A 16,555-nucleotide genomic window follows, 5' to 3' on the forward strand; every position below is an offset into this window, starting at 1 on the left:
CAAACAGTTATCATGACCAGTCTTTTGAATGCACAGTGTCTCTGTGTGTGGCTGTCAGAAAAATCATAAAAATATCAGATGTATCAAGGTAATATCTTTCATATGGTCTCGCCTGTATGACATCCATAAGACTGTTTTTCTTAAGAAGTGACTACACTGCAAAATGCACCTTTGCATTCACATCAGTGCACTAGTTATCAGTAGTTTCTTGAACTGTGTCACATACTGTAGATATTTGTACAGACAGTACGTGTAATTTCCCATAAAACTGAGTAAATGTACAAAAACAATTCTAAAACTGAAACATCAGTACAGATCTGTCTGTGTCACAGCTGCAAAAAAAACAATGTTGTAAAGAAACTTGAACAAAGAGCTGATCATCTTCAGGTATGCTTCTCCTTGGCATTTAACTAAAAAAAAAAAAAAAAAAAAAAAAAATCAATACAGTATCAAGCCTTTTAAAAACTGATGTACATTGATTTTTCTGCAAAGAGCTTTAAGATGGGCTCAGAACCTTAGAGGAGGAGTTCATACTTGCATATGAGCTTCCCAGCTTGACTCAAACTCACTTATTAGATCTTTACATCTATATGTAAGTAAAGCCAGATAGGTAGGTCTCAGGCAGATTAGTACTGAGCGTGAGGACTGCTCTCTTCATCAGTTTGGAAAGTAAACCAGAGAGATAAACCATTAAATGTCGTTTGGTCCTGGTTGTCGTCACTTTTATCTTTTCTAAGATAGTCATTACTATCAGAGGGTGTCCTTTTGAAAGGAAAGGAAGAAACTGAGTCAGTGAAATTTACAGTGATAGGCTATTTCACATCTAATTCAAATGGCAAAAAGGTGACATTATCCATGTTACAGGACAGCTTTGAGTAACATGACAATAACATGTTCTAGTACGTATGAGATGAGTTATTACATTTTCAGTTTTATTCCAACAAACACTAGATCCACTGGAAAGCCTCCCCCTGTTTAGCGTTTTTTTTTTTTTCTTTCTTTCCTCACTTGCCATCTGAACACTGTTTTTCACTCAATGGGCGTTGAATTGGACGATAAAGCTAAAATATGCAGGTTGTGGCATTAACATAGCAATACACATGATTTCAGTCTCTGTTTCTGTCTCTGTATTTACATTTCTAAATCACTCAGCTAAAAAAAAAAAACCACACACAAAAACTTTTGGTGATTTGGGTGAAATTATGGATCACACAAAATTTATTGGCGGTAGCTAAACCAGGAGGTTGGGTTTAGGCACATATTTTAAAATGATTATGTTTAAGACTGAGCCTCCAGATAGTTAAGTTTAGTTAGAAAGTTCAAAATGGCTGTTTAAATCGAGATTGAGGATAGTTGACATTAGGTATGGGTGGTTAATGAGGGATGGATCGGAACCTAGGAGAGACGTAAATCCCTGCCAGTAACTGCTGATGTGTTTTTGGATGTGTGTGTCTACCTGTAGAAGAGAGTCAAATGGGTGTTGTGTTGTAGCTATGCAACAGAATTTCAGTGGCAACAAGGACAAAGTTTGAAAGCGGAATAAAAAAGTGGTGCAAAGAATAACATAGCTCCAAAACTTCTGGTTAACAGCACCATGCTTCAAACAAATGAGACTGAAACAGCAGTAGCCATGAACCATGTAATTCACGTGCATGTTTTCAGCAAAGCAGGCGAAACAAAGAGAAGTTTGGTACTGATTATTTCAAACGGGGACAACAGACAACTGATGCAAACCAAACTGGATAATCTCCGTTTATGTTACTTTGCTGATAACTGATCTTTTTTTTAAAATAAAATCTATCCTAAAATGTTGCAAGTTGTAAACTCAAGGACAGCAATTGTTAAAAACCACTCCAACAGAGTCCATCAGGTTTCAGCTCATCGTGTAGTAGAACATACGGCAGGACGAAATGGAGTCAGATGCGTAGCAGTATAAAGGCACTGTGTTATTTCTACAAGCCAACAGAAGTAAATCCAAGAGAAGTCGTGACCATAGTGCTGACCACGTGTTTTTCAAATAAATGCCCAAACGTCTTAACAGAAAATCCGGGCAGGAAATGCAGGGCCAGTTGACCTCCCAACACCAAACAGTTTTACTGAAATCTGTCAGACAGAATCCAGTCAGCATCCAGAGGAGTCTGAACTTAAGGGGCAGAACCAAGTGCAAAGGTCAGTCTGTAGCGAGGGCACTGAGGGCAGTCTTGTTAGTTTAGTTTGTTTTCAAAACACACATACACATACTGTACACACAACACACACATATACACACAGATGAAGATGACAGAGGATCACAAAAATAAATAGAAATATCTAAGGAAAATGGGCGGAAAAGAAATGTCGGAGGCAGCAGACACAAACTCGTGAGAAGATCCATACCACTCTCATGTTTGTTCGTTAGATATGAGGCGACAGCCAGCAGCTGGTTTGCTTAGCTTAGCACAAAGACTGAAAACATGTATTTAATCACACAAAAAACCAAAGAGTAAAAATGTTGAAAAGTTGTGGTTTTACAGAGAGCTGTGCGCCAGACTATTCACTCCTGGTTTCCCTGCAACCTCACGGGGACGACAAGACGACAAGCTGCTAGGGGGCATGTGTTGTTTTTGGACAGAGCAAAGCTTTCCACCCTGCTTCCAGTCTTTATGCTAAGCTAAGCTGACTGGAGCGTTATATTTAGTGTACAGACATGAGAGTGGTATTGATCTTCTCATCCAAATCTTGACAAGAAGAGCTACAAGGTGTATTTCCCAAAATGCCATACCACTCCGCTCTGGACAATGCCACTGTTTGTATCATGTGGGCGCTGTTTGTCAGTCCTTGTAGGAGCTAAATGTTGTTAGTCTACCATCTTGTCAAGGTTACGTGAGATATTAAGCAACCTTTTTTTGAATAGGCTGTAATCTTCCACATAAAGTTAAGAGCTTTTCTCATGTGCAAGGCTGATGTTTAGATAGTTATGCCAGAAAGAAAATAAAAAAATGTAAAAAAAAAAAAGGCAAATTTGGTATGAGGTAATAACATACTGAGCGTGAGGGCAAGACATAATCAACAAAAGAAAATTAATATATTGCCTTTAGACATTACTTTACTAAAAACAATTCATCAAAATACGGAAAATTACCATTTTTACACAAATATCCACAGTAAGTTGTTTTCGAATGAAGTCACTCCTATATTTGCTTTCACCAACACGTTCACGTGTGCGTAATGGCTACTCCTGTGTATCCCGTGTCCTCTGGAGAACTGTGTCATCCTCGCAAATTAACGCCACACGCCTGCAGGATGCAATTAAGCTCAGAAACAAGGGGAGCACCGGTGATGTCAGGACGTGAATTAAGGTCAGCAGCAGACGACGACAACAAGGGTGTTGGGTTTTGAGAGGAGACCTGTGCCATGATCTTAACATTGACACTATAGTAATCCCCTCATTTTTAGTCATGGTTATGCTGCGAAAAATCAGTATTTTTCCAGATATTCTTGAGTCGGCCAGGAATGGTTCGGCCCTACTCTGCCACCTAGTTTATATAAGATATACACAAAGCACATAGGCAAAGTAGTATATGTGATCAGTGATGCTTGTGATACAGCCGCTTGTCTACATGTTGGAAAAAAACAAATATATCAGACGCTTACACAAAAAGGGTCACATAAAGGAATGTTATCTGGCCAAAGCTGTAACGGCAGCATCCACTCCAGACGTAGCGCACATGGACATTCGCTCATCCTCGCAACAACGCAAAGCCACTCTTTAAAAACAACATCCCTGTGCTTGGTTCTGCTTGTTCGTTTTGATCCACGACCAGCCAGGAGTTCCAAAGGTCATGGTCCAAGAAAGACTCGTGAGAAAATGTTTGGTTTGTTCCTTCCAAATCCATTTTATATACACATCAAAAATTGTACGTAGGTGATGGAGATATCGCGGAGTGTCTGGATGGAAGGACAGCCTTGTTGTTTAATGACTGCAGCCCTCCTAGTAGATGACCTCGTAGACTGTTGCTTTCTTATCTCCTGAGCCCGTCACGATGTACTTGTCATCTATGGAGATGTCGCAGCTCAGCACTGAGGACGACTCCTTTGACTGTAAAGAGAATAAAAGATGTGTGCTTGACACTGAGAAAAAGCCCAAAAGGATGAAGGCTCTCTGTGTGACAGACAGCCGTTGAACAGAAGACTTGATCTGATTATTTCTCCATCCAGTCCACAATACCTGTGGAAAGCTCAAGTGCAGTTACACGTTTGGCTCCGACTGCAACTTCGACTTTTTCTTTTTGGGACCCTGATGAAGGCTTCTTGTTTAAATATTTGTTATATAGTCAGAATGGGAGCTGAGTGTGTGGCTACACTTTTACTTTTTAAGACTTCTGATTTTATCTGTATTCAGCACCTCGACTTGTGTGTACACCCTCACTACCTGTCCTATCTATAATTAAACATTTCACTTTTTTACTGACCATCTTCCCACAAAAGCTGACAGTCAATGAGCAGAAAGGTGTCTGATGCCTTTCTTAAAGATATTTCCATACAATCTGTAACCTCCTGGCTATTAGACTGTGTTGTATTTTGCCTCTCAGCTGCCTGTAACACATGTTTATATTCTTGTTGTGTGTTCTTCCACACTTACCTGGAATATGCTGGCTCCATATGGGGTTCTCCATGCGTTGAGCAGATTGTCTTTTCCTGTGCTCACAAACCATTTCCCTGCAGAGGATGGTAAACCACATTAGGCCACCTCAAGAAAAAAAAAAACAACCTTTGCCCCAAGTGTTAAACATTTTACCCAAACAGCTATTTTTTCTTCAATAAAAGCTTTTGCCAAAACATGAGTGATGCCAATGGACACTGATGCTAATGGAAACTGACATATTAAAGCACAATAATTATCTGGTCTGAGGGTGCAGCTGCTAATTCAAAGGACAGTTAATGAATTGGCACAACAACTGGCTGAAAACAAATCTCGTCTTGATTGTCTATCGAGTCTGTAGTTCAGTCTTAGTAGCTCTGTAGTAGCTCAGTTATGGTGGGTAGATAATTGACATCTAGTGCAGTGGCAACTCCATTTATTGGAAGAGCTCACTGTTAAAGAACGTCTCTATCTGGGATACATCAGGTGCTGAAATCTAAGAAACTATGTAGATAAGTTAACTGACAGTCACACACTGCACATTTCAGTGGAGACTGAAAGTTGAAACTGCGTAGAAAATGTTGAATGCTGTGTTGAAAGAAAGAAAGACTGTGTTAAAATGAGAGGGGGCGCAGGGTGGTTTTATACGGTGGGTGTAAAAAATGATTACAAAGTAATGTGATCAAATGATCACAGAGTGCAGCAACTGAACACCAGCTTCTTATTTTAACCACTAGAGGGCGACTTGATCCACCAATAACTAAACTTTTTTTTTTCTCCAGATTTTTATAACTAAAAAACTTCAGAAACATCAGTTTGATCCTACAGTAGTCATCTACCACACAGACAAACTGGTGGCTTCAAAATAAAACATCTAGCTAGATGTGATGAAGATTCTGGGAGACTGGCCTGTTGGCAAATTTATTCATTAAGTGATGAAAATGTTAAGATTAATATCCTTTGTTGTAGTAGATTATTCATACTGGTGCTCCAAGCTAACACCCTTTTAGCCTAAACTATGTTGGCTGATCTTCAGTACTACCAAGTCATTGTTGGTTTGGATATTTATGTTCTTTTAGCTTGGTTCAGCTCGATTTCTGGCAGTACAACGCCTCCCTGTGTCATTATTTTGCCACCTGCCACATTTAGACACATTCCCATCTCCCTTGCTTACCATGTTGCGCTATAGACCTACTACAAATTGTGATTTTCTCTAGTGCACATTATCACTCAGCATAGTTAAGTTAATGTTAAAGCAAGACATCGACAGTTCTCATCAATTCACACATAATCTGATCAACAGGCCAATTTCCCCGAGACTTGGTACGTGCATTCATTTCCTTCCTGTAAGACTTTTTCAAAAATACTGGTTATCTTAATAGATCGGTTCATTCTTACCACAGTGAGCAAATCTGAGTGAAAGCACACAGCTTTCATGCAGGTGGAGCTGGTACTTGTCAGGTTTGGTGACATGTAGGACCTCCACATTACTGTTCTCCATCCCTACTGCCAGCCACTCGCCCGTTGGACAGTATCCCAGCGAGAAGATCTGCAACCAAACCCAACAGTTATGGTAGTCATATCTCTTATAGTTTATGTACATCATCTCTTATATTAGTCTACTCCAGGAATTTTTTGAGTGCGTGGAGATTGTGCTCGTCTGTGGGGGTGGGTAATGATATTACCATAGCCATGAATGCTGGCAAAGGTCCACTGTTTGCTTTTCTACACCGTCATAAACATTTCAGTCCCTGATTTACTAATCTGTCAAGACAGATGGCGGCTTCAGTTTCTAAAATCGTATTGAGTATGCAACAATCCTTCCAGCAGGACTGTTGGTCAAAGCAAAAAAAAAAAAAAAAACACGAGGTGGGTGGATGATTTACACAAACCTCTACAAAATTTCTTTCAGCTTATATAGACCAAAAAACATACAGGGCATATACATTCTGTTTTTTTTTTGTTTTTTGTTTTTTTGCAAAACCCATGGAGTGAAGCAGTTTTTGGAGGTTAGAAAAGCTATCATTGGAAAGCAAACGCCTTCTATTGGCTATGGCTCTCCCTGTCTGCCCTACCCTCTCTGAGCTCTCTTTAATGCACACTTACCTCGTCCTGCGCACACTGAGATTGTGAAATGGGTCTTTTCAGGAAAATTGCAGTAATGGTCTGCTCATAACTGCTCTTCTACTCACCTGGAAAAGCAAAATTCTAACTGCCGGTATCATTAGCGTTAAAGGTATCTGATGACAGGCCAAAAAAACCAGAGCTCAGTCTGGACATTAGCGTGGGTTAAACGTTATGAACTGAGCATGGCAACCACTGCAGTAAATCAAAGCCTGAGAGTGTAATCACACAAACTGCAAATAGCTGTGACTTGTCCTGTGGTGCATGATTTTCATCAATCTTTTGCATTTTTGTTTAATCACAAAATAATAAAAAAACTGTACAGAACCAAACCTTTCGGTCACATAACTTACACCTGCAAACTGCTGGTGGGACTGAAATTATCCCACACTACGGCTACACAAACCACACAGATGTTTAGCAGACACATGGTGACAACAGCAGGTCCTAAAAAAAGCTAGTTTAAGTTACTGAGATAACATACATTATAACTGTACATTTAATAGCACTAATAGAAGTGTATGTTTTGCGTGTGGAGTGTCCTGTGTACCTGGGACGTGAAGTCATGCTGTTGCAGCTGCCGTCCCTCTCTCAGGTCCCAGGACCGGACGGTGTTATCCAGACCTCCAGTCCAAAGCTTGGTCCCATCATTAGAGATATCTATACAGCTGGCCCCATCGGTGTGGCCCTGGAACTGCCTGCAGAAAAACACAAGAGTCAGACAAACCCAAACCCGACAAGAGAGTGTTCATCAAAATCGAAGAACACATATGAATATCTGTATCTTGCCTTGGAGACAAGAGATGCTCTTAAAATAGCAAAAAGGAAAGAATGCATCTTCACAGTTTTATTTTGTAGGCCTCAGGTTGAAAGACTTGTTGAAGGAATTTTGGAGGCACAAGAATACACAGAAATACTCCCCGAGTACAATCCATAAACTGCTGAGCAGCGACTGAGTGATTGCCACAGCTTCTGCAAGCGACGGGAGACCTTATCAGTGATACTGCGGGATGATTAAGTGACTGGCTGAACTTAAAACCTACACACTCTCTGGCATAGATCACACATGGGTAAGTAACGGTAGTGTAAATATGCAAGGACCAATACAGTGGCACGTCGGAACTGTTTTTGACAGTGGCCAATGTTGACACCGTAGTGAATAATTACAAGTAATTATATCAGCTGTCAACTTGCTACTCAATAGATGCTCACATTGATAAAGTTAGCGGAATTACCTGTTTACCTCCAAGATTAGAGTTATTGTCACTGGGTTTGATGGTGAAATTACAGTTGCTAATCCAAACCGGTCAGCTAAGGGATGAATTTTTGGGACAGACGTTTTAACTCTGAAATTTGTTTTATCCATTTCATTTTCATTTAGTTTTATTATTTTTAGCGGGAAAAACAGCGAGGCAATGAACAAACTACCAGGTCGACTCAGTTAAAACTGTTTTGCAGCGGGTTTCCTGTTGTCCCACATAATGAGGACAAAGAGCAATAAAATAGCACATAGACTAACACTGACAGCACAAAAAATGTAAATGTTACTCAAAAAAATTATTCTCCACATATAAGGGCTAAACAACAAACTTATTGGATTTGAGTTTTGGTTTCTGGCAGTTAAACCTTTATCCAGTTTATAGCTAAGACTCAAGGCTCTTTGTTGCACACACAGTTCACAATGTTTCATCCCAGTTTTGTAAAAGTTAAACTTACATGAGTGATTATTTGATTGACTGATTCTATTGCTGCTTTCCCGAAAATTATTTTGGCGTTTCAGGCGTAGGTCTTCCTTAAGTTTCACAGATATCACAATGTATAGATAAATTGTGTTGCAGTGAGAATGGCAGAATCAACTGTACTGTGATACATTATCGTGGGCATCAAACTGTGATTGCACCGTCTATTACTCCCATCCTTACACACCACACTCCCAGCTCCATACCTAACCAGAGTCTGGTTGTGAAGATCCCAGACGGCTATGTTTCCGTCGGAGCAGCAGGAGAAGCAGACCTTTGAGTCGGGGCTGATGGCCAGTGCGTAACAGGCGGGTGCTGACGAAGTGAGCTCTGCTTTTATCCGTGGAGTTGGTGTGGCCAAGTCCCAGATTGACAATGTACTCGCCTCGCCCCCGACAATGAGAGTCCGCCCGTCGGGAAGCAGTCGACAGGAGCGGATGTAGTTATCTCTGTTCTGATGTGACCGACACACACAAACTTTTTACTGCCATTAAAAAGGACAAATGAATAAACTAGTTGCTGTAAGCGTTAGCTACAGGTAAAACAATGAAAGATGTGCTGTATTTTAACCAAATATGATGTAACATTTCAGTGTCATGAATGTAAGGGTCACTGTAGCTCACTCACCAGGCAGTCCAACTGGGATACGGGGGTCTTGTTTCCCGGGTGACTGATGTCCCACACCTTGACGCAGCCCTTTCCGCCGGTGTAGACATGACGCGTCGGGTTACTGATGGTGACAGCGCACACCACCTCCCCGTGGCTGAGAGTATTGATCTGTCGTGCGTGGCGCGGGATGCCAGGGCCGATCAGTGCATCCGGAGGAAAAGGCACAGGCTGCATTTGTCCATCAGCGCTCACGTGAAAGGAGTAGGCTCTGAAGGAAGGAAAAGGGACACGAGAAGGGAGAAAAGATGGCGAGTAAAGAGAGGGAGAGATGTGGGAGGAAAGGTAAAAGCAAACAAGACGGAATAAATGTTCATTTTGTGACATTCCTTAGAGAAATTGTAACATCTGAGAATGAGGACAGGAAACGTACGGTTTTCCACCAGGAATGCCCGACAGGTTGGGAGGAAGGCCAGGGACACGTATGTGGTGGTGAGGATCAAATCCCACCTAGAGAACATGAGAGTTTAAGTTTAAGTTTAAGTTTAAGAGCAATTCAACAATATACAACAGCTTAAAAAAAAAAAAAAACTAGAACTGAAATGATATAATAGAAGGGAACAGCAGTGTGTCTGTCTGTCACAGAGAGGTAAATCTCATTAAGTTGTAATTATCATTTCTTTTAAAACAATAGATGAAGTAATACTAATGTTTGCAGCTTCTGAGGGTACTATAAACTAAAAAACCACCAGTCCATAAGCACTGATACGGTGATAAAAAGGATTTTTAAACGTCCAAAATTAAAGCCCAACTAAGTTTGGTCGAAGAGTAGAGGGGATTTTAGGCATCCAAGTTACATACAGTATACCGTATGTACCTGTTGTTTCAGCAGTAGTTAAATGATTACATTTGAATGTAAAGCAGATTCTTGCAACTGAAATATAATGAGGCTGTTAATACGTAACCCACACATCTAAAAAACTTTGCTTTTCAGCCCAATTTTAGCCTGGTTTAATCTTGATATGTAGATGTTTTTGACCTGTAAATCACACTACGTGATGAAGTCATGCTACACGCAGGGCACATTTTTCCAGTCGTTTGCCATCTGAGGCCATTTTTTCAATATCTTCTGATTACATATGTGGCGTCAACGGTTGTAAATCCAGTTGTCAAAAGTCACATTTAAAAACAATCTCAAATGGAAAAAATTGCAGCAAAATCCCAAACTGTTTTATTGTATCTTATTTTATTTTTCTCTGTATAAGTTGTAAATGGTAGTTTCATTTTTTTTTAAACCAGTTCTTAAAGTTAATTTTGGACACTGACTGAGGTATTAAGGTTTACATTTACAGAATGTATGCGTTTGTGTTTTTTTACGCGTACCACTTGTGTACGTCCGTAAGCTGCCACCGCAGCGGCAGCCACCGCGCTCATCTGTGGGGAGATGTTATGTAGGCCCGTGTAGGCTGCTCCGGCTCCGCTCAGCTCTCCGTTCATACCCGGGTGAGGAACCATACCAAATGGCCCGGGGTACGAGCAGGGCACGGCCAGTGGCGTGCGAAGACCAGGGGCTGCGAGACAAAAGACTGTCTGATGCAAGATGTGACATTTGCATCCGAGGTCAGAGTGTCTACTTTATCTGTGTGGTGTTGTTTTTTAAGAGTTGTTTTTTATATAAGGTTTTCACTTCCACTGTTCTTCTCTGTACCCTCATGTAAAAGTAATATGGCACGGCCCTATTTCTGATTCAGCTTAAGCCAAACTACATCTATTATACTTTCTACTTAAAGATATTCTGTGTGTACAGGAAACTATATTCTCAGTTACAATCTATGAACATCACAAGGCATTACTTGAAAGGTTACATGGTCTTTAAAAAAGTCATATAAATTCGGGCCAGGTTTACTCTATAAAACTACACAAAGCAGTGAATATGATGCAGCTCTCACTCAGCGTCTCGACACCTGTCGGTTTACCAGGTGCAGACCTCAGGCCCGGGTTGGAGGTGCTGCTGGGTGTTGGGGCATCAGATCGGGATGTTGGGGTGCTGGACTTGGACACAGGTGTTGTGGACTTCTCATTCTGGAACACAAAAGAGCAAAGTAATCTTAATCAAAAAAGTTTCAAACACTGGTCTAAACACTGACTTCAGATGCAGCAGATATCTCTTTGCAGAAGCTTTTTTTAGATCTAAAAGACACAAGCAACCATTTCCAAACTCAATAGCACAACGGAAACTTTTAATAATAGAGGCACCACTCATGCTTTGACTAAGTTCATGACTCATAAAATTGATATTCGATAAAAAATATTGTTACGTTTTCTGCACCTGATACAATATAATCCAGGATTTTTTACCTAGAGTTTGCATTTTATTTACATTCAATTTATAATTTATAATCTTTTGACCAACAAGAGTTTACCATCTTAAACACCGAAACCTTCATTCTGTTCTATACATTTTTTTCCAATGATTTACGTAAATTTTTTTCCATTTTTCAAAATGCCTAAAAATAGAAAACTACCCTGAGAATTGATGAAAAAAAGATGATCAGAAGGCTATAATTACCCAAATGACTCACCAAATTAATCTCTTTGGACTTGGATGAAGGTGTGCTGCTCGAGGAGGCAATGGAGGAAGGACTCAGGGGAGCATCCTTCTTCAACAGGCGACTTTTGTCCAATCCGTTCTCCCGCGGAGAGTGGGCAGGACTTCCTCGAGGAGAGACTGGATCCTGTGGTGGGTGAGCACAGACCAAGATGACAGAGTTAGATGGATTTATTTATTCATTTTTTTGATCGGGAAGCACAGAAGATGCCATACTGGTAATCTGTTTTGTACCTCGTTGGAGACGTCCACTACCAAGTTGTCATCGCTCTTCTCTCCATCACTTTCCTGGCATGGACACAGAGACGAAGCATTAGTGACTTTTACTTAATTTTACTGTGGTGAAAACATTTTGGAATCATTTGTTTGCTAAATAGACTAGGCTAAATTACATTGTTCTTAATGAAAACTGTGAAACACAGAAACTGTGCAGCCTGCATGTTTTACTTAGGATAAAATGGATGGTGTTCAGGTCTTGAAAACTTATATGTCCACTTGCTGATGTTTGACAGGAAAAAAAAAATCATTAGCCTACATTAATTGTCTATAAAAAGCACAGATAATCAGTGCGTTACCCAATACAACACCCTTTTAATTTGATATTAAATGAAATTACGCATTTGGTAATGAAATAGGGTTATCATAAAATCAAGGACTTAATTAAGGTTATGAAAGAGGACCGTAAACTATTTTTGTTCATTCCTCTGTTAATTTTAATGCGGTATCTTTTTTTTTAAACATTTTGTTACAATATTTAGCTAAAATGGTCAAAATGGCTCCATTGCAGAGACTCCAGATGACACATTTAGCTGAGGTACAAGCCATAAACTGCAACGTGCTGGGTTAAAATTCAATTCTCTGTTGCCAACTGGCCAAAAAAAAAAATCAAAGAGTATGGGACTGAATGTGGCTTGTGTTCAATAATTTCATGAACAGTGCTGTCTGCCAGGATGTCGTGGATTTTATATTACAAAGTTGGAACTCTTGTTTTCATCTCTAAAATGGGGAATATTTCCGTTTAACCTCAATTTTGACAAAAAGTGTAGTTCATGTAGTTTTAGCAGTACAGGGGCGATGTGATCACACGAGAACCAAGAGATTAAGTTCTCCCTTCCCCTGATGTTTCCTTCAAAAAAATTAAGTTTAAGTGATAAATCTTCTCTTTAACTCAGAAAAAGGCTGAATTCAACATATTCACTCACGTAGCGTGTGGAGGCCAACTCCTTATCATCTGTCTTCTGCTTCTTGCCTTCGGAGGAGTAATCGCTCGAACTCCGGTGCTTCTCTCCGGTCCGAAAACTGGCTGAGGGAGACACAGATGAGCTCTGAAAGAAACAAGAAACGCATACTTAATGGAAGATGAAGAAAACATAATCATTTGTTTCTAAAACACATCAGCATTGGCCAAAACTCATCGTATAACAGTAGGGAAAACATGGCCAGAAACCTGCGTAAAAATTGTCCCGGAAAGGTGAAAAGTCTGTTTACTCCAAAATTGACCACATATTGTACTGTATGTGACATGTGCACTGCATCTCCGTTAAAACTGCTTCTACCTCTACAGTATATGTCTTAAAAGCAGTTCTGTGAACTGCGCAAACAAAAACCAAAACTATCTGCATGACTAGATACCAGTCGAGTTTAGGCTGAACCCCAGTGGGCACCTAACTGTAAATGGACACAGTCTAAGAACAGGAAACAAAGTTGAACTGAGACCACACGGTAAAGACTAATGGAGGCAGAGCTGAGGGAGATATGACTCTCAAGGCAAAACTAGCTGCTACAGACCTTGATAGACGGAGGAAAAATGACTTTTCTTTTGCTCCGAACAGAGTGAAAAGCAAAATGTGAGCTAGAACTTATATTCTACAAATCTTTAGAATGTGCCGAGACTTCTCCAGTACTACTAAGTTAAGACAAATATGGCGCTAAGCGTGCAGCCAGTCAGCAGTGCAAACAGAAAGACAAAAGATGAATCATGCAGACACAAAATAACTGATTCACCCCACAGCTGGATTTTCACATCACTTTAAAACCTCTGCCTGTCAAAATCTTTTCCCTTTTAACGTATCATACAATACCAAAGCTTTGCTGCATCCTTCACACTTTGACGACACCAGCGTGGCTTGAACTCAGCAGCATTATTTTGAAACTGGGGGATCGGGAAGTTGGTCCATTGATGTCTCTTCTTTTCTTAATCAAATATGGCATCCTTTAAATACCATTACTGAAGGATTAATCCTCTTTGAGAAGCAAAGATCAAAATAAGGTCAACTAAACATTTCCGCTCTTGCTCTGCCTGTCCCTGCTGATCTCTCTCTCTCATTGGGAGGCGCTCCTTACCCGGGCGACGACAGACAGAGAGAAGAAAAATAAAGCGGGACCTTTAACTCGACCTTTCCACTAACTCACGCTTGTAACCTTTCCACTGCCCTTTGCCGTGCTGCAAGTGTTGATGACAAAGATTCTGTGGGGGAGGAGTGAGGCTTGGTGCGTGTGTGAGCTTGTGTGTGTGCGTGTGTGTGTGTGTGCGTGCAGCACTTGTAACTGTTTACATTTTAGTACTCCGTATGGGCAAACAATATTGAGATGTCAGTGTGTACATGTGTGTCTCTGTTTTGAGTGAGACACAGCAGGATGAGGCTCTCTCTCTCTCTCTCTCTCTCTCCCTCTGTCTCTCTCTCTCTCCCCCTCTGACTGATTCGATTAATTAGCCTGCAAATTAGCTCTTTCAAAAACATCAAGGCAAATTAATTTTGCTGCAGAGACAAATGAAGGCTCCACCGGCAGTAGAAGCAATGTGAGTGTGAAGAACTGTGCGGGTGTTGCTGGGCGAAAGCATTAATTTACAAGCACATCATAATTATATCTGCCTCCCATTTCAAATTGATTCTGCAAGTCCCAGTAATGATACCTGTAACCTCCACTGTTGTCCTTTTTTTTTTTTTTTTTCAGTTTTACAAACAGTCTGACTCCCTGGTGTAATGTTTTCGGGCATCATGGATTGAAGGCTAGTAAACCTCAGTGTGGATTTTTCGGTTGCTTTATAAATTCAAAAACAAATTAGAGGGGTTTACATTCAGTAAGCTAATTAGCTGAGTCTGAGCCTGCTGCCGGTACAGATGTTTTCAGCATTATAAACCGTCATCACCTTTATGTATAATTAATGTAAAGTTTTGTGTTACTTCTAAGCACTTTTCCTTTTTTTTTTTTTTAAAGATGAACTTGTCCAAGTACTGCTGAAACCAATGCACTTTTTCAGGAACGCCCTGATCACACTCATACAGTTAAACACTTTCGCACCTGGAAGCTGCCCAGTACAACAACCCCAGTCTGATCTGCTGGGCTCTGAGCAGCTCCTCTGGGGTGGTTGGGGTTTAAAAGGTCTTGCTCAAGGACACCTCAGTGGAAAAAAGTCCTCCAATTTTAACGACAAAAAATGTTGTCTGTCCATGCCCTGCAGAATGACACACAGAAGCGTTTTCTGATGTGACGCCCCTATCTGCTGGAAATCTTTGTCTGTGCCATCTAAAAACCATTACAAATCACTGTAAAATAAAACAAATAAATTTGTTTCAGGATGTGACAATGCAGTGGTTGAGATCTGGTTAAGTTCAGGCACAAAAACAACTTGGTTAGGTTTAGGGACAGATCGTGGTTCGATGTTTTTTTCTCTCACGTGAGCTTTGTCACTCTATAATAAGGTCATCTGACTTCCTCCTTTGCTCCCGCCGTAATTACTTTGGCCACTACAGGGCTTTGTCACCTGAACACAAACATGGTGTTTTGGGGAACCATGCTGAAACGATGCTGATAAAGGACAGTCGCCTCAGTGACGGCAACGAGGGACTTTCAACTGCTGCTCTTTCAATTTCCCCACCCATATTAATCCTACTGATCCAAGGCACTGACTGTAAATAAAGATGGACGACACGTCTCCACACTTCCCCCCACTGTACAAAAATGAAGCCAGAATATCCTGGACACGGGCGCTGCCATCTTGCTCTGGTTACGTCATCTGGAGCCAGAGTCTGCGCAGTTGTGATCCGCAGGTTGAGGCGCGATACTGAGGTCCCGCCTACGTACCCGCCCGACACAATGGCGAGTACACGCACAGCTGTCAGTCATGACGTCACACCCCATTTTTATAGCATCAAATAACTAACTAAAAGCAAACCTATCAGAAAAATGAACACTTGAAAATGCTAAAAGAAAAGCAGTATAAAAATGTTTTATGGGATATAATATCATGTACTATGGCCAAAAGCTTCAGAAAAGCTATTAAAAGGGCCTTGAGGTGAGATTGTTTTCTCCACTGCTGTATCCAAGGACAGAAAGTAGCCTCAGCTTTGGACGCGAGGTGCATAAAGTTCTCAGAAAAAGATGGAAATGTGAACACCTACATTTCCATGTCATCTGGGCAAGACAAAAAAATATTATTGAAAAAGTCCAGAACGGCTCCTAAATGGACCCTGTATTGAGACTGTTTTCTCAAAAACAATATAATTTGTACACATTCACAGCAAATTCAGCCATTTGTACCACATATTAAATGGATCCAGTATGAACAGTGCCATTACTGTGTATTAAATCTTTACGTCGTTTCTCTTCTTTCTTCTCTTCCACCTTCCCTGTTTTCTCTTTCCTTCCCTTAACCAAGACTTCACCAGTTTGCTTCTTACCACGTGCGTACTATTTGGAAATCTTACTTTTTTTCACGCACTAATCCACAAAAATGATGGCTCTGTTCACACCAACAAAAAAACCTGGGTTCAGGTCAGTTGGTCTAATCCATCACCTCCTATCCTTCTGTTCAACTCAGTTTGGTTCTTATCCTGCAGACAACACAGCATGGAG

At 40.7% G+C, this 16,555-nt stretch overlaps 1 protein-coding gene across 5 annotated transcripts in view; it reads right to left on the reverse strand.

Moving 5' to 3' along the window:
• Window positions 1-2,524: 2,524 nt before the first annotated feature.
• The window catches only part of LOC120805613 (transducin-like enhancer protein 4), a 37,500-nt gene continuing 23,469 nt past the window's right edge, over window positions 2,525-16,555 (reverse strand). For 4 of the 5 annotated variants that reach the window (XM_040156004.1, XM_040156003.1, XM_040156002.1 and 1 more), the window contains exons 9-20: window positions 12,901-13,023; window positions 11,933-11,986; window positions 11,673-11,825; window positions 11,040-11,172; window positions 10,474-10,661; window positions 9,524-9,600; window positions 9,112-9,361; window positions 8,691-8,938; window positions 7,296-7,443; window positions 6,020-6,170; window positions 4,622-4,698; window positions 2,525-4,078 (exon numbers count right to left, since the gene is read on the reverse strand). In XM_040156004.1, the coding sequence (XP_040011938.1) occupies window positions 3,971-4,078; window positions 4,622-4,698; window positions 6,020-6,170; window positions 7,296-7,443; window positions 8,691-8,938; window positions 9,112-9,361; window positions 9,524-9,600; window positions 10,474-10,661; window positions 11,040-11,172; window positions 11,673-11,825; window positions 11,933-11,986; window positions 12,901-13,023 (1,710 nt within the window). In that variant the 3' untranslated portion in view covers window positions 2,525-3,970. Of the gene's footprint in view, window positions 4,079-4,621; window positions 4,699-6,019; window positions 6,171-7,295; window positions 7,444-8,690; window positions 8,939-9,111; window positions 9,362-9,523; window positions 9,601-10,473; window positions 10,662-11,039; window positions 11,173-11,672; window positions 11,826-11,932; window positions 11,987-12,900; window positions 13,024-16,555 lie in introns of those variants that run through there. The other variant, XM_040156005.1, reaches the window with a different exon arrangement.

This window comes from Xiphias gladius, chromosome 19, assembly GCF_016859285.1.
Source record: "Xiphias gladius isolate SHS-SW01 ecotype Sanya breed wild chromosome 19, ASM1685928v1, whole genome shotgun sequence".
Classification (NCBI taxonomy): domain Eukaryota; kingdom Metazoa; phylum Chordata; class Actinopteri; order Istiophoriformes; family Xiphiidae; genus Xiphias; species Xiphias gladius.